At 41.1% G+C, this 18,486-nt stretch overlaps 1 protein-coding gene across 2 annotated transcripts in view; it reads right to left on the bottom strand.

The window, feature by feature from the left end:
• Positions 1-18,486, bottom strand: part of LOC146678571 (uncharacterized) — a 38,580-nt gene that overhangs the window by 6,649 nt on the left and 13,445 nt on the right. The window contains exon 3 of one of the 2 annotated variants that reach the window (XM_085401066.1): positions 2,364-2,414. The exons of the other annotated variant lie outside the window; for it this stretch is intronic. Within the exon in view, the coding sequence (XP_085257192.1) occupies positions 2,364-2,414 (51 nt within the window). The remainder of the gene's footprint in view (positions 1-2,363; positions 2,415-18,486) is intronic. 2 annotated transcript variants of the gene reach the window in all.

The following is an 18,486-nucleotide window of genomic DNA, read 5'->3' on the forward strand; positions in this document are numbered from 1 at the left end:
TAAAACAGGAAGTAGCACGCAAACCAAGATTCAGACAAGGACACACAGGCTTGACACGAAGATGGGGGTAAACAAACATAGAAACACATGACAGACGGGGGAGACAAAGGAGAAAACACAGGGAGAAGAACATGGAGACAGCACAGAGATATGACACGGATGAGAGGGAGAGACAGGGCAAGAGACATGACTGACAGGAGGGGAAGCCAAACAACAAAACAGAAATACCAGACCAAAGAAGCGGGAACATAAACTGATAACCCTAAATTAACTTAAAACTAAACTAGAGACCTCTAATAATATAGCAGGAAAATTAACAGGGATTACCAAACGCTACCATTTCTAGTCACACGAACTAAACAAGAAAACCCGGCCTAATAAAATCCAGAAAAAAGGTTCACTTCTCAAAATCAAAAAAATGAATTCAACATGATGCAAAAGGTCACAAAACAGAGAACACTGGCTCAACGATCTGGTACCATGACACTACTATAATAGTGTCAGTGACTTAAAAAAATAACGTGTTAGATATTTCAGGATAAAAGACAGTCTGAAAACAAATGAAAATATTTCTGCAAAGCCTGCGAGTGAAGTGTTCCTCTGTTGTATATAACGAGCCAACAACAGGAAGTGAAGCTGTCATCTGCAAGGACTTTGATTTTGGATGGCAATTTAGATTTACTGATTGAGCCGTTAGCCAGTCAGTCAGACACAGCCTGGCTTCCTGAAGAGTTTTCTATATTGTTTCCTGATCTATGATATTATGTGAAGCCCGTCTACTTGATATAGTGATTTCTGAACAGACTGTGTTCTTAGCACATCCACAATACACACTCAGACACATATGCATCACAATGTCACATAAGTATGAAGTGTATTAGGCCACCGTAAGTGTGTGAGATTAGAGGCTTTGAGCATTGTCCGTGCGGGGAGACATTGAAACCAAAGACTTAGGGGAGTTTAAAGTCTTTTAGAGCTGTGTGCAGGGGCAGATAGACAATGTGTTGTTACACCGGCTTTGAAGTGTCATCTCAGAGAATAGAAGCTCAGACAATGAGAGACAGTAGAGGAGTGAGGATTACAGAAAAGTGTGTGAGTGTGTGTGAGAGTGTTTGTCTCCATGGATTAGACCCCACATGGAAAGCAGCTTTGTCAGCCTGAGCTGTTATCTGTGTTGAAAGACACTTTACTGTTGTGTTTGCTCAAGAGGACAGCGGGCAAAAACAGTCATTTCTCCCTTTCCCACATATTGACGTACACAAACAACAAACACAGATGCAAACGTGCGTGCACGTGTACACACGCATAGCTCCCGCTCACTCAAACCCAGAGGAATACACGCACATGCACTCAAACACGCACAGCTGTCAAAAGCGCAAGCCAACAGTGTGGGGAATAATCACGCACTGTGTTAAAAACAAATTGATATTGAACAAATTCATAATCAACGTAATAATTCACGTAATATATGTTAAGTGATCAGTTTGACCTCAATCTTTCGTGATACACTGTTATATTTACATTATTTCTACAGTACGAATGATTTTCTTTGGTACCTGGTCAAACTTCAGTTCTCCTCAGTCTGCGCTTCTCCAACCGCGCACTCGCAGGCAGCAGCTCTCCCCCGCCCCCTCGCTCAGTCGCTTAGTGCCTGAGCTCGGATCATACCAATATTAGGGGGGATTTACGCACAGTCGTAAATTCCCACAGTGTGCACTATGTGCTTTGAATATTGTGTGTAGTTTTTGTTTTATACAGTTGTCAGCCAGGCATCTAACTATGAAAAAATTACACTTCAAAAGACCCCGGGCTTCTGAAAAAACAACCCGGGCTTAAGCCCAGTAAGCCACCACCCTGCTCCGCCACTGCTTCAAAGAAGCCTGGAGAACTATTCATGAACACTACTTAAAGAAATTAAACTAAAGTTTGACTTAGAGTGTTCAGGCTGTGTTGAAGAATACTGGAACGTACAAACATTGCAGTTTATGTTTGCATGTTAGAATAAATCACCCTTGATTTAGAATGCACATCAAAACCCACCGTTTTAGTGTCTGTAAATAGTATTGGATGTGTGTGTGTGTGTGTGTGTGTGTGTGTGTGTGTGTGTGTGTGTGTGTGTGTGTGTGTGTGTGTGTGTGTGTGCAACTAGTGAGGTTGTGTAGGTTGTGTAGTAAATGGGTAAACTGTAAACTGTAAGCAAAGACAGAATGACTGACAGCTGTGTGGGAGACAGCAGCAGGGAGCAGACACTACCAGCGGCTGTCAGGATGACGAATCCACTTTAGCCTCTGCCTTTAGGCGCCTGTGACACACAGACAAGCAGTAAGGTGTATAGGCTGCCATGCATAGCTTTCTGGCAGTACCTGTCATAGTAGTCCTCATGATAGCTGTCATACTCCAGGTCGAACTCAGATCTGCAGGAGAGGTGGAGAAAAAGTCAGAGGAGAGATGAGGTGAATGGTCAAGAATTTGTCAAAACTACATGATGGGCTTTTACCAAAGCTATCACATTTTTCACATAACTGACAGCATGCTTGGTTGGTGTGTCAGTCTGTAAATGTAAGTCTTAACAGAGTTACAGTGGGGCAAAAAAGTATTTAGTCAGCCACCGATTGTGCAAGTTCCCCCACTTAAAATGATGACAGAGGTCAGTAATTTGCACCAGAGGTACACTTCAACTGTGAGAGACAGAATGTGAAAGAAAAATCCATGAATCCACATGGTAGGATTTGTAAAGAATTTATTTGTAAATTAGGGTGGAAAATAAGTATTTGGTCACCTCAAACAAGGAAAGTCTCTGGCTCTCACAGACCTGTAACGTCTTCTGTAAGAAGCTTTTCTGTCCCCCACTCGTTACCTGTATGAATGGCACCTGTTTGAACTCATCATCTGTATAAAAGACACCTGTCCACAGCCTCAAACAGTCAGACTCCAAACTCCGCCATGGCCAAGACCAAAGAGCTTTCGAAGGACACCAGGAAAAGTATTGTAGACCTGCACCAGACTGGGAAGAGTGAATCTACAATAGGCAAGCAGCTTGGTGTGAAAAAATCAACTGTGGGAGCAACCATCAGAAAATGGAAGACATACAAGACCACTGACAATCTCCCTCGATCTGGGGCTCCACGCAAGATCTCATCCCGTGGGGTCAAAATGATCATGAGAACGGTGAGCAAAGATCCCAGAACCACACGGGGGGACCTGGTGAATGACCTGCAGAGAGCTGGGACCAAAGTAACAAAGGTCACCATCAGTAACACACTACAACGGCAGGGAATCAAATCCCGCAGTGCCAGACGTGTCCCGCTGCTGAAGCCAGTGCATGTCCAGGCCCGTCTGAAGTTTGCCAGAGAGCACATGGATGATACAGCAGAGGATTGGGAGAATGTCATGTGGTCAGATGAAACCAAAGTAGAACTTTTTGGTATCAACTCAACTCGTCGTGTTTGGAGGAAGAAGAATACTGAGTTGCATCCCAAGAACACCATACCTACTGTGAAGCATGGGGGTGGAAACATCATGCTATGGGGCTGTTTTTCTGCCAAGGGGACAGGAGGACTGATCCGTGTTAAGGACAGAATGAATGGGGCCATGTATCGTGAGATTTTGAGCCAAAACCTCCTTCCATCAGTGAGAACTTTGAAGATGAAACGAGGCTGGGTCTTCCAACATGACAATGATCCAAAACACACCGCCCGGGCAACAAAGGAGTGGCTCCGTAAGAAGCATTTGAAAGTCCTGGAGTGGCCTAGCCAGTCTCCAGACCTCAACCCCATAGAAAATCTGTGGCGGGAGTTGAAAGTCCGTGTTGCTCGGCGACAGCCCCAAAACATCACTGCTCTCGAGAAGATCTGCATGGAGGAATGGGCCAAAATACCAGCTACTGTGTGTGCAAACCTGGTAAAGACCTATAGTAAACGTTTGACCTCTGTTATTGCCAACAAAGGTTATGTTACAAAGTATTGAGTTGTATTTTTGTTATTGACCAAATACTTATTTTCCACCCTGATTTACGAATAAATTCTTTACAAATCCTACCATGTGGATTCATGGATTTTTCTTTCACATTCTGTCTCTCACAGTTGAAGTGTACCTCTGGTGCAAATTACTGACCTCTGTCATCATTTTAGGTGGGGGAACTTGCACAGTCGGTGGCTGACTAAATACTTTTTTGCCCCACTGTATACAGTACAAACACTTCATCTGGAAAGAATACAATGTTCATGATCTCCAGCCAGCCAGAAAAAAAACATCTAATTTGCTCTGCTGCATCATCCAAGGTGGATAATCCATAGAAATTGGATCGTGCTCCAACTGTACCACCCACTGAACACCTCTATGTGTAAGCTTGGTGAGGAATGGAGTGACTGGAGTGAATGGTCCGTACCTGCGGAAAAGAGCAGAGGAAGTGGAGGGGGGAAGTGACACTAAGCCACTGCAATTTCACATTCTAGTGTGTCAGACCTCAGCATTCCTCCCTAATCCCTTCACAGAGTCACTAATAATCCCTCCATGTTGCTCATCCTCCCTCTGTCTCATTGTGTCTCTCGCTGACTCACTCTGCTATGTCTGTCTGTCATTTGTTTATTTATTTGTCATGTTTTCTCTCTGTTTAAAATGACCCCAGTCTCTCTATTTGTCTCTTAGTCAGCCTTATGGTTCGATTCAATTCAAATCAATTCAATTCAATTCATTTAGTGCCAAATGACAAAAGTTGGAAGGTAAATGCCCTACAAGAATATTATTAGTATTATTAACTAATTTATTTTATTTTATTTTGCTCTGCAAGATTTATTCCCAATATCACATCTATAAATATAGTCTCTTAGCAACTAATGTCATGGTCGTAGATTTTTTAATTTTTGACTTCACGATCCATTTTTGTTTGGAGATGAGATTTGTGTTTGATTTCTATTCTTTGTTTCTTTTGAAACAAAAAATAACTCCTATATATTTAACCAATTATGTAAGACTTGCATTTTAAGTTGTCCTTGCATTGGATTTCTGTGAGTTATGTTTCTCTTTAATATTTACCGTTCTATTCATACAGTTTTCAAGTGTTATTTTTCATGAGTTGTATGGATTCATAATGATCTCCATTTATATTTTATTTTTTTTAAACTCCTGTTTTTAGTTAGAGGTAACTTTGAAGTTTGTATTTAGTTAGTTCCATTTTGTGTTTCCAATCTGTTCCTTTAGTCTTGTCTCTGTGTTTGTCTTATCTCTTTGAATGTTCTCCTGCCTTCTTCTGTCTTCCGAGTCAAGTTAATCTTGTTTTCCTGCTTATCTGACTCATTTACTTCCCGTTTTATTTTGGTAGTAGTTTGATCTTCTGTATCTTGTCTAATTTTGTTTCTCCTGCTTGTCGTCTTGATTGTTTTCTTGATTGCTTGATTGAGCTGTGTGTGGGTTTCCACCTCTTTTCTCCATCCTCATTATCTGTTGTATACATTGTTTCAGTCTTCCCTTGTTCTTTGTTGTGTCGTCTGTGTAATTGTGTATTCCTTATATCTGTAAAACCAGAATTCCCAACGTTTCATACGTTGTGTTCTTTGGATCTTGGACTTTCAAATTCTCTAAACTAATCAGCATAAAAAGCTCACCTTATGTTCTACACCTGTGTCTTGCATCCTGCTGTTGGTTATGCAATATAAATCTACAACACATGCATCTGAATATGACTAACTAATTACTAATGACTAATTACTCCACTGTGATGACTACAGTGTGTGCGGTAGATCAGAGCCCTTTTGCTAGAAATAACATGCTGTTGCAGCCAGAACCTACACTGTATGAAAACCAAGGCTGTGATGCTGCTAGCCAGAAACCCAAAACAATGAGCTGAGAGAGAATAAACCAAGTGTAAAAAGTTCTTTAGAGCTTAGCTGATTTATACTTCCGCATGGGTTTGACATCAAGATGGGTTTCTCTTATGTAGCAGGAGTTTTGTGGTCCATTGTTAATATAAGAATATTGAAATTTATTGAAATGGGTGCAAGAAAACGTGGTGCATATGAAGATGGGGTATGAAATTGTATTAATTCATTCATTTGTGTTGTTGGCTTGTGCCATTTATGTATACCTTCGATTCGTATATCTCATTTTTTCAGGAGTCGTCACCAAAACCAAAGTCCCTGCCATCTGCCTATCTGTCGCTGACGGGCAGCTGTGGTTCTCTTGTTATGCAGCTAATCTCAAAGAGGAGGTGTTTTTGTGTATAAGGAGAAACATCAGGGGACTAAAGTGAGTGCCACACAGTCAGAATTACATACAAAGCAAGACAAACATAATAACGTCTCAGCCTTAGTACTGTGTGTTTGTGTGGATCTGAAGTGTAGGCTTATTTTGGAGGGAACCATAATCACATCTCCTCCAGTATCGCTCTCACGGACGCTTTTCTGTCTCATACCAGCTGGTTTTCTGAGCTCAGGAGACAGGAAACCACAAAATAATTCATAACATGTAATCATGCCTGAGCTATACACTTGCCAAAAATGCAAAGCGCAATTTCAATCTAATTTAAAGATGGCCTTCTGTTAGCCTATTTGATATGAACAAGGTCTACAAGTTGTTTTAGTTCATTTTCTTAGGTAATAGGTAATTCTCTGACATTTGAAGGTATAAAATTAAGAAAGCAATTCTAGTGAATTTGCCTTTTATCCTTGTAGCAGTTAAGGACTCACTGAGGACAGAGGAGGACAAAGGGAAGCAGCAACTCCACAGCTTCTTACCCGAACAGGGCTTTCTGTTCTCCAAGTGAATTCAACTAGACGAGAGAAAATAACAGCTATTCACCATAATCCCCACTGAGGGGGAACTAAGCTGCTGTTCACGTTCTGTTCGTTTCTTTTGCTGTGAGATTCTCTGGTTTACCTTTGGCTGTTTGCAAGGCTTTATGGCAAGTATTTCTTATTTGTTAAATCATGTAAATTGCAAATAGTGAAGGCCTAATTCAAAATGATTTTGAATTTGTTTTTGTTGATTAAAGCTTTTATAGTGTTTTATTTCCACTTGGTCACTTTATTTTGATCAATAAAAATTATCCTTTTGTTGGGTGTTAGCTTTTGTATTAGACAGTAACAACCTTACAACGTAAACAGTACGAGTCATACAGAGTGATTAGCTGTCACCTAACCCATAAATGTTGGATAATAAACTCTTTATTTATCTTGTAATAGTGTTTGGCCCATTAAAATCTCACCATACTGCAGTAATGATACACCTAGGTATTTTTTATGTGATTTAGCGAAGATGAATCTGTGACAGGTAAGCACAGCCCATTTAACCTGTAATTACATGCAAAGTGATCAGCCAAGCGCCTCTGCCAGGAGAGAGAGAGGCAGATGGACAGCAGGGTCACTGAAGGCTAATTAATTCTTTTTCATAATTTCTCAAGTGCCAAAGCAATCCATTAGACATGGCTGGCTATAAATCATTTTAGCCTCAACAAGCCTGCCTGGCTGCACGCGTGCGTGTACGTGTGTGCGCGCGTGTGTGAATGTGGAGATCAGGCATCTGTAATCTGTTTCTGTAAACAAAGCATCCCAGGGATTTCCGCCAACATAAACTCCCACCAAAGGCAAAACACCATCACAACTTAACAGATTCAATGGAAATTGTATGTGAGTATATTTTTGTGTATATTGTTTGTGTGTACTGTGTTTAATTACTAGTTATGTAGTTCAATTAATTTAGAACCAAATTAGGCAGTTTTTACATTTTACTGACAATCAGTTCTTGACAGTGGTGAGTGACAGTGACAGTGAAAAGAAAAACTACAACAACTTTGTCTAAGCCTTAAAAATAAGTCAAACATCTATTTTACATGAAATTTTATGCTTCATATTAACAGTTTTGATCACGATCTAGGTGTTAAAACATGTCTATATGTTTAGAATGAATAAAAAATGCATATTTGAATGCTTAAGTTTCATTTTGCTTCAAACTAATGTGTTTTCCATTTTGTTTATTTAATACAGTTTAATGTTTCCCCCCCCCTAAAAACGCCTTTGTACTTACTTGCATGTATACTAATTAATTAATGACTGCACTGGATTCCCCATCAGAACCTCCTTAATTTTCCATGACGCAGATTTAGGAGACATCTCTCATATTGACATCATTTAGTTGCTGCAGATTTGTGGATAACACTTTAATGGTGCAAAGCTCCTGATCTGGTGACTGTGGAGGCCATTTTACTACAGTGAATGCATTCTCGTGCTCAAGAAACAAGACAAAATGAGCTTTGAGACACGGTGCCACGTTCTGCTGATTAGCAATTTGCAATCATAAAGGGCTGGACATGTTCAGCAACAATACTCAGGTAGACTGTGGGATTTAAATGATGCTCAGCTGGTACTAAAGGGCTCAAACACCCCCAACACAATTACATGACCACCATTAGTGCGAGTTGTTGATACAAGAGTGGATGAATCAAAGCTTTTAAAGTCATGAAGACTCATTAAATCAGACAACATTTATCAAGTTTTGATGCACCGTTGTTACTAAAGCCTCAGTTTTCTGTTCTTAGTGGACAGAAGCATCATCCCAGGTGGTCCTCTGTTGTTCTGGCCCATCTGCTAAAATAGTTAGTATTGACTTCATCGTACGCTTTTCTCCCTGTAGAAATCATTATCAGAGTAACTCTGGCCATTTATTCTGGACCAGTCTGGTTATTCAAGATCATTCGTTTTTGAAATACTCAAACCATCCTGTCTTTTCCATTTACAAACTTCTTACTTGTAATCTTTATTAGTATGTGATGGAGAAATAAGACATCCTGATTAGAGATGCACAGACTGACCAGCCAGGGACTGGAATTGGTTGATTCCAACATTTTGACCTTAGATGGGTCAATCAGCCTCGTGCATGTCTGACTAGAAGCAAGTCCATTTTATGCATGCACACCACGCACACAGTGGCACAGGCAAACAGTCACACTCATACTGACACACTAACATGTTGTTAGCATGGAAGCTCTTCACTGTCAATGACGACACAAAGTTCTCCAAAGCAAACCACAGGAGGAGCACCACAAAAATGTCCATAGCAACAAACCTTTATCACACTTAAATCATTACCCAGCTGAACATGGGCAGTGAAAGAAGCCACAAGTTGGCTAAATCTAATTAAATGTAATACCATCCTGAGCTCAGAATCAGCCATAAGCCAGTAGCCATCGTAAGAGCCTCAGTATGAGCAAAGGTCAATGTCCTGTTATCTGGTGAAGTTATTAAATTATACTAGAAAATTATGTACATAACTTTTGTTTTGTTATATAAATCTACTGCATCATCTTTTGTTTGGTATAGTAAAATATGTCAGGTAAAGGTGGGTGTACAGCAACTCAGTTTCAGTTAATTATTTCTACCTCTTTATTTTTACTTGTTTCAGTGAAAGATCAAGCAACTTACTGCAGTTTGAAAGAAACTGTCAAGTATAATTGTTCATTTTGCCATGAAAACAATATTTTGTCTTTCCTTGCATGTGTTCAGTTATAGTTAGAAAGAAAACTGGAATCAATTTAGGAAAAGAAAGGAAACCTCTAATTCTGGTGTGTCGAAAAGTTTAAATAATGATGAAAAAACTTCTTTCAAGTGAGGATTTAAATGGATGGAAGACAAGAATCTTTTTATGAGCCTGTCTCTGATGCTTGTAGGTGTCGTTTCCCCCTAATGGCTCAGCACTGACTCCCAGAGCTCCATATCATTTCTGATGGAAAGGCAAAGGTCAGCTAGGTTATTATTGTACACTGGGTATGTCAATGTGTAGCGCAGTGAAACATGACAAAAACGTAGCTCAAGGAACCCGAGGACAGACTGCTAAACTGTAGGGTGGTAAACATCCCAGACAAGCTCACGTTAATGTAAATAACAATTCTTAAGAATACTTTTTTTCAGTGTAATTGCAATTTTTTGTTAGTACAGGAGTCCAGTTAACATTACAATTACAAAACATGTAGAATATGGAAAAACTAAGTCTTATTTATTTGTCTTGTTGACATTTTGCATAATAAGAATTGCTAGTTCAGTAGTCACCATGCCCCCCTACTCAGTTACAGTGAAAAATATGGAAAACAAAACACAGCTGAATAATCAAGAGGGAACACATTGCACAGCCCACACCAACTCAGGGAGACTGGAAACAGCAAGCAGTGAGGAAGAAATGAGATTACTCTGTGTAAAAACTATCACATAGGAGTTTTCATTATGCCCTGCCACAAAAAAAAAAAAAGGGGGGGGGGGGGGGGGGGGGGGCACTACAATCATGCTCATGGACTGACAATGAGAGGAGACACAAAGAGAGAAAGAAAAGAAAGAGAAACCATGATATATTAAGGGTGAGCGTGATGAAGATAAGAGCAGAGAAGCTTTGACGGGGGAGGAGGGGAAGATGAAGGGAGTGCTGGCAGCTTGTTCACCCTATCAGGCACTCTCTAAGGATGGACTCTGAGCTAATGTACTCCCTCTTTCGCTTTCATTTAATCACTGTCACTTGTATTCTCTCCATTCCACTCACATTTTTAATTTATTTCTCTAAGTCCTTTTTAGTTTGTAAAATGCATCTAAGATACTTCAATATAATGGCTTGCTTTCAACATACAGAGCCACATCTACTTATACTGTATATATACACGAACTATAGAGCAATTTTATTTGATTTCTGATGGATTTATATAATGTGGTCAGTTTAAGCCTGTGCAGAGATGACAATCATTGCCAACTGTTCTGCATAAACTACAAATATGTGCCTATTTGATAGATGCAGCATGCACAGTTAATTATGCTTCAAACTGTTATCAGTGTTGTGGCTTTTGCACTTGGGAAAAAAATGAATAACTGCTAAGAAAATTGCCATTGGTGCATCTCTATAAAATAGCACTCAAGCTCTTTTTATTACTGAGCAAAGTTGTTGTCACATTTGCTGAAAGTAGTTTGGCAGTGTCTTGATGAAATAGACAAGGCAGTTACAAAACCTGCATATAGCGTCAGCATTAACTAAAGTACAACTGCATGGTTCCTCTCCTTGTTAGCCTGGGGAATATAATTTAAAAATTATTTGGAATTTTGCGTTGTCAGACTGCAGGACAGTTTTTCAATTTTCCTCATCTATCACCTTTGTAAGCACATATTTCTTAAATGTGCTTGAGACTAGAATTAATGCCTTGCTACCTGATGGTCTCACACAGCCATTAAATACTAGTTTTTGTTTTGTATTCTAACGTTTTACTAAGCATACATTTCCAGAGAACCTATTTCAACATGCAGCAATCACACACCTTGCTGGTTCAATCAATGACATGCATTCGACAGTAGCTAATCAATAGCACATCACTGTGCAATCTACTTATGGACATCCCTTACTGCTTGGCCCACTGGTCTGCATTACTTGAATATACTGCCCATACTCCAGGATGGTTTTATACAGCTACAACCCAATGGTAACTCATTGAGCTCATAAATTTTTTTCAGGCTTTCTGCTCTTGCTCTTTTCTCCTCTCCTCCTCTCCCTTAGCTTCCCTGCTTAGCCTCTTATGTCCTTGTCTAGTCTCGTGTTTTTTTTAAATTACTTTTACCCTGGAACACTCTCTCACAGTCTGTTCTCTAAAACCTAAAAGAGGAATTATGGATTTGATCAACTGGTCCCTAAATGCAATTGACACCCCTTTCTCAACGAGAAGTTTGGGCTTGGGTGAGCTTGAGTGCTGAAGATATCTACCTATTCGGAACCATGATAACAGGGTTCTTGCTGATCGGAGCTGGCTTGGCCCTGACTTATCGAAGAATTAAGAAAGCGGAACTGGCTGTTCAGACCCCCACAAGGCTGCCCGCTGGGATTGAAACGATGGGAAGAGGCGTGAGTTTCTCAAAATGGGCTCATTGAGTGCAGCACGGATAAGATCTTGGAGAAGCTTACGGCTGCCGTGAATACTCAGAATAAGATCTCTGAGTGCAGACTGGATTACATCTTGGAAGGGCTCGCTTGGAATAACATCTCTGAGCGCAAATTGGATTACATCTTGGGGAGGCTCACTGTGGTCGTGAGTTCTCAGAATCGGCTCTTTGAGCAAAAGAATGACAACATCACACCACCTGGGTTGGCTGGAAGACTTTTTACTTAGCCTAGCAGGGCGAAGGACACTGTCTCAGCTGAACTCTGGACACGCACACACATACATATACACTGATATGCGCACACTCATCCCCCCTCCCTTTCCAAACGCCTTTGATGCTTGTTCCCTTCTGGGAACACGGCGGGTCTGAGCCCGCGCTGGAATGGTAGTGCTGAGCAGGATGGCTGCTGTGTTTGCTTCGGATTATTCCTCACCCCCACCCGACCCTGTGGCTTGTCACGTGTTCCATAATGTTGTGCTGTGGACATTTATGTGCTTTTTTGAGTAGAAGAGTTTTTTTGTTTCCTGTTCTCATGCTGTCCTCCCAGGAGCGCAGCATGAGTAGAGGTCTCTTTTTTCCTCTTGTACTTTCCCATTGTAGTGTATATTTCAGTGGGTTTTTTTCTGTAACACTATCGATCTCTGACCTGTATCCCCATGTGATGTCTGTGTTGTGTGTGTGTAAGGTCAGGGGGGTCCTATTTCACTGCACGGCAACCTGCACGTGGCGAATAAAGCCTTGATTGATTGACTGATTGACTGATTAATTGCATGCATCAAGGTTAAATTATGGCCTGAGTGTATTTCATTCGGTCTTAGAAGTACAGGTAAACAGGCAAGGGTTATGTGTCAGATTGCACTCATCCTTCTTGCCCTTCTTTTTAATAGCCCTGTATGATTAGCAGTTCCTTAGGTTTGATTGGCAGTATCACCATCAAAAGGAGGTGCAGAAGAGTAGTAAATTAATAGATAGGAGCTGGGGAGTGATGCTGTATCAATAAGGCAGGAGCAGAGGTGGAGCATAACAGGCAGTTCATATAGACGACTGGCACGCATCACTGAAGAGGAGACTCAATGAAGAGTGTCGTACAGGAGAAAGGCGCTTTCCCTATTTGGTCTTCCAGCCCAAATGTCCATCAGAAGTAATCTCTTATGTCCTCTTATAAGAGTGATCATCAGCGGTAAATTAACACTCACATCACAGAACGGAGCAATGCCACCGTTCCAGAGCACTTAAACCAGAGTGGATAGAATGAAGGATACAGAGACAGTGAGAAAGGGTGAGTGGAGCATTTGTTAAAGACAGGAGGATGCGGACATTGGGCAGAATGAGTCAGATTCTCCCACAGCTGTCAGGGTGTGGACATTCCTGGCTGGGCTTATAGGATCAGCCACGGCAGGGGTAGGGCCTGGTATGGTTATTGTTTGATCGGTCATCCAGCTACAGAATATGAGCTGGAAGTTATTCTCATCCATTTTGGGACTTTAGACATATTACCAGTGAACAGCGACGGAAAGCTGACAATCAGATTCTTACATTTTGTGTTTTCCCACAAAGGAAAATGCATATATACATACACAACTGCAGATAGGCTTTGATCGCACAGTTGAAGACACTGAAATTAAAATGTCTGAAAGCTATAAAACACTATAGAGCGGATACAGTAGACTGGAGCAAGAGAACTAGCAGGCCTGTGAATACGCCGAAACAAAAAACAAAAAACATAATCTGCCTTTTAAATCAGATGGTTTTACAGTGCAGGTGTTTATTGTGATTAGATGCCCAAACAGCTTTTATACTAATTGCTCATTTAGCATTCAGTAGTAGGACAGCACATGAATAAATAATACTGTACATGTTTTGTTCTTCCAGACAAAACACTTCATATTCATATTCACTCTGATCAGGTGCTAGATTTGGCTGGCCTCTGTTTGACACAGAAATACAAAACAAGTTGAAGAACAAAAGATCAGAGACAAAAGCTTCATTTTTTTAAATGAGGAGAAGACATGCAGCGTACCCTGTGACTGGGTGAATTCTACAGTGGCTGTAGCGCGAGCGCGTATGCACCTTATGTGGGTGTAGGTATGTATGCACTTCATAAATATGTGCATATGCAGATAAATGTGGCTTTAGTTCCACGTGTATGAGAGCTAGAAACAGTCTCTCCTCAGCAGTGTCGACAGCGTGGCCTGATCCTATTGGAGGCAGGGTGTTGGGAGAGGGATAAGTCCAATTCTTCTGCATGACTTAAGACCATCTGCACACAGCTCGACATACAATAAAATAAGAGAATGAAGCTTCTTCTTTAAAAAAACAACAACAACAACAAAAAATAACTCTGAAAGGAGCTTTTGGATAATGGCTCATAAAGGAGTGTGAAGGAAATGGGGACAGGTCCTTGTTAACATGTCATCTGACTGGAAGTAATGTGGTGCATGTACCTCTTTGAAGACTTATATGTGTGGCTTCTCTCCAGGAGGGCCAACTGCTTTAGTATGGTGTTATTTATCAAAAGCTCAGGGTCTCACTGGGAGCAGTAATTGGAAATTTCAGAGATCAGGCTATTTAGTGCTAATTAGCAGCATTACACGGGAAGGTGACAAGTGACATGCACGGCACCCCTCCAATCCAGCCATTACCCACAGGGGTGAAAGGAACAGAAATATCAAGACACTTCCACTAACAAGGTCCCCCATCAGAACTGACTTAAAGTGCTAACTTAAAAGGTTAACCAAAGCTGCCTGGAGTAATTAATCCTTCCAGCCCTTTCAACTCTGTCAAGCCCCTGCATCGTTTCCATGTTCTGAACTATGCTGCTGTCCTGATATTACTGAAGAATTAAAAGCTAAAAGTCAGTTTGGCTCAACTGCATAAAGGGCAAAGCAGCATGGTTACACCGAGCTAAAATTAACATCTTTGCTGTCTATCAAAAGAAAAGCAATAAAGACAAGGCGCTGTCATAAAAATGCAACAAAAATACAACGGCTTTCAGCGTGTGTGAGCAGCTGTGTCTAGTCAGACTTTTCACATTTAGCCATGGAGAAAACGCAGTCATCTTCCACATCACCTAGCAAGAGAGGACATGAACATTTAGAGGATATCTAGGGCAAACGATAAGCTGCCATTCAGAAAGCCCCTCACGAGAGCCGTCTGCAGTTTTAACTGTGATCGACAGGACTGACATTTGCTGAGTCAACTTCAGACTGCAGTCCAAGAACCTCACTGGACAAAATTTTAACCTCAGCTAACATGAGCAGTGCTCTGTCAACAACCTCCCTGTATCTGTCTGACTTTTGCTAACACAAAAACTAAAAGCGGCAGATGAATCAAGTGGCACATGTGTCTAAAAGGAGGGAGACAAGTGTAATACTTCAAGACATTGTGTTTGCACAGCTCAGAGACAAAGTACGCAGTATGGTGCTGTGGAAACCGAGTCGTTAGCAGAATTTTAAGGAAATCTAAGAGTAATGCAGCAGAACTAAATGGTCAAACAGACGCTGTCGAAAGTTTTTAACTAATGCACAACTAATGATTACTGCATGCTGTGTGATTTATGTGGCTTTGCATTTGTGAAAAACAATTACACATACATTTAAAAAAATAAGGGAAATAAATTTATGTGACATAAGAGATTTTCTATAGCATTTTCTTTCATGTTAGCTTTCCCTTTAATATCTGTTTTTGCAGTGAGTCATTGCAGAAAATGTTGCAAAATAATGAACAGGACTGACTTATGGAAGAAATGGATTTGCCTTCCAATTTATTTTCTGCACTGTGCAGTCATCAAGTAATTTTAATAGCATATTGTTATTATGATGCAAATTAACATATGCACAGTCAAGAATTTTTAAACAGGGTATTCCAATAAATTTTAATGTACTCAAACAAAACACAAGGTAAATTTTAAAGGTGAAAATTCATGTGAAGTCTGTTCAGAAACGTGTGGTAGCCCACTGGTCTCAAAAATCCCAAAGAAGAAACTAGAGTTCATCAAATGGCTATTTTTAAAAAACATTTTTCATTTCTGTAACTAATCCCCCCCCACCCCCCACCCCATAACAAAAAGGCTTCAGAAGTCCAAATCAATAAACCACAAAGTGAAATCATGATAACTATGCCCATTTCTTATATACAGTCTATGATCTAGTCTTTTGAATCTTGCACCTGGAGCTTATGGTGAATCTGAGATGAACAAAAACGCATGTAGAAACTTGTCTGTACTGTTGTACTTAATACATACATGGCACACAGTGTGGTACTTTTGAGTTTTAGTGTTTCATCTGTCTACAGATAACCATGATGTTAGGTGCGTGTTATGAATAAAGGAATGTATTTAGTTGACGAATGACCCTTTTAAACTCTTTTGATGGAAACATCGATGTGGGGGAAGGTGTACGAGACTGACATTTGAGGGACTTTCATCTGCAGGTGAGATTGCAAGAATAAATGGAGTGTAAAGTTGAAAGGAGGAAACTTTGAAGTGTGTGCATGTGCATGAATTTGTTCCTCATGGGACCCCAAGGTCAAAAAAAAGGTTTTGTCTGTTTTTGGTTCTCATGAAAAAAGGATGTTATTTGGGAATTTTGGCAAAGGACAGGAAGCAACAAGATGTCCACTTAAAGATGCGATTAAGCTGGCTTTTCGGTTTCCACCTCTTACGGCATTTTACAGACTGAAAATAAATTATTTTGTGCAAAATCCTGCAACAAACTGACAAACAGTTTCGTATGCATTACGTACATTTCCATTGTTGTTCATCTGCAATCATGGGGGTCAGTGGGGTTACTAAAATACCGAAGTGCTCTTTGTAAAAACTCACACTTGTTTATATACTCACACACACTCACTATTCACCTCCTCTGTTCACCCCGCTAACCCCCATTACCTCTCTGTGCTGACAGTGAGCTTTTCAGGTCCAGGCGACAGAAAAGGGGCTCCTGCCTCCCAAACGCTGACATGCTCAAACACACCCCTCCCATCATCACCCTTTCCACTGTACTCCCTGAGCCACTCATTGTTTGTATTGCTCACCTTTCCCTATCTGTGTGCCATTCTGCAGCTCTCATCAGAATAAACCTTGAGTAAGTTTTCTGTGTCTTCTGGTCCCTGGTAGCTACAGTCCTGCGATCCAAGAAGTAATAGGAAGTGAGACGCAGCAATACAAGGGCTGTGAAATGTACACTGATCAGTCACAACATTAAAACTACTGACACTTATGTTCTCATTACAACGTAATATTCTGCTTGGTAATCTTGGATTCTGTTGTTTATGTCGATGGTAGCCTGGCATGTACCACCTAACTAGCAATCTTTATAGATAAAGGATCCCCACCCAGTCGGTACACCACACTCTGACAGCAGCAGCCTCCCACACCCTGCCCCACCACATGAAACTGCTCAGGAATGGGTCGATACTACCAAGAGCCCAAGCACTGACCCAAGGCCCGAAATGAAGGAATATCTGTAGGATGTGCAGAAGCCCACATGAGGGTTAATGAGCGGGACCTACAAAACACTAGGCAAATGGTTTTAATATTGATGTTGACATGTGGATATTGGTCACTGGACACGCGCAGTTGAGTATAAAAACATTATTCTGTGCTCTTAAGAAGCTGGACATGCTCCTGTGCTCCTGGACTGGATTTTCTAAGTGTTCCCAGTGATATTGACGAAAGTCACCTTTGAACAATTGTTTATATCGTTTTACTTTTTTACCAAGCCTGGAGAGGCAGCTTGCTCCCCTAAGCTGACTGACCGTCTAAATGCAATCCAGTATTGATCGTCCTTCCTCGGGCCATTCACACAGCCTTGCTGAGGACACATTAAATGTGTTATAAGTCATTAAGAGCTCCAGGTCTCAAATCTCACATGTCTAGGTTAAAATATATTGACGCAGTGTGCGCTGACAAACTTTGTATTTTGTGAGGCAGCCTGTAGGTGTGTGTGCTGACACCTGGATCGCACGTGTGTGAGAGCTTGTGTGAGTGTGATGGTATATAAGCCCGTGTGAATGCACAGTATACCCTTTCTGTACTGTGCTGAACATTGGGGAGCATGTGTCAGTGTATGGGTGTGTTGGGTACATGCAGAGACATTGAATCTGTGCGTGATTGTGCTTGTGGTTTGCGTGTGTATAGGGAGCCGACTCGTCCTCTCGCTGCCCCGGGGGCTCAGAGCCCATTTCCTGTTGTGCAGCGTGATAAGTTTCCCTGTCAGATCCTCCCAGCACCACTATATTTCTGATAAGCTCCACTGCTAGTTTTCCCGACCTCTGGCACAGAGATCAATTTGAGATTGATTCAGAATGCCCTGCTGGGCCGAACTGGAAGATCAATTTGAGATGGATTGTTCATGCCAGGGGGCCAATGACACGCAGTGCAGTGCTCACTTGCTTTCTCTCCTTTGCTTTCTTCACCCCTCGCTCTCCCTGAATGCTGTTATTTCTTCCTCTCTCTGCATTTTTCTCTCTTACGTACCCGTCTCCCAATTGTTTCACACTTGTCTTGTTACGATATTACACCCTGCCTGTCTTTCAAGTTTCTGCATCAATCTTTATTCATGCCTCCTTTTTTCCACCTGCTTGCCTTACA

Source organism: Rhamphochromis longiceps, linkage group LG1 (genome assembly GCF_057381845.1).
Source record: "Rhamphochromis longiceps isolate RC_006_pf linkage group LG1, R_longiceps_female_GT1.1, whole genome shotgun sequence".
Lineage (NCBI taxonomy): Eukaryota > Metazoa > Chordata > Actinopteri > Cichliformes > Cichlidae > Rhamphochromis > Rhamphochromis longiceps.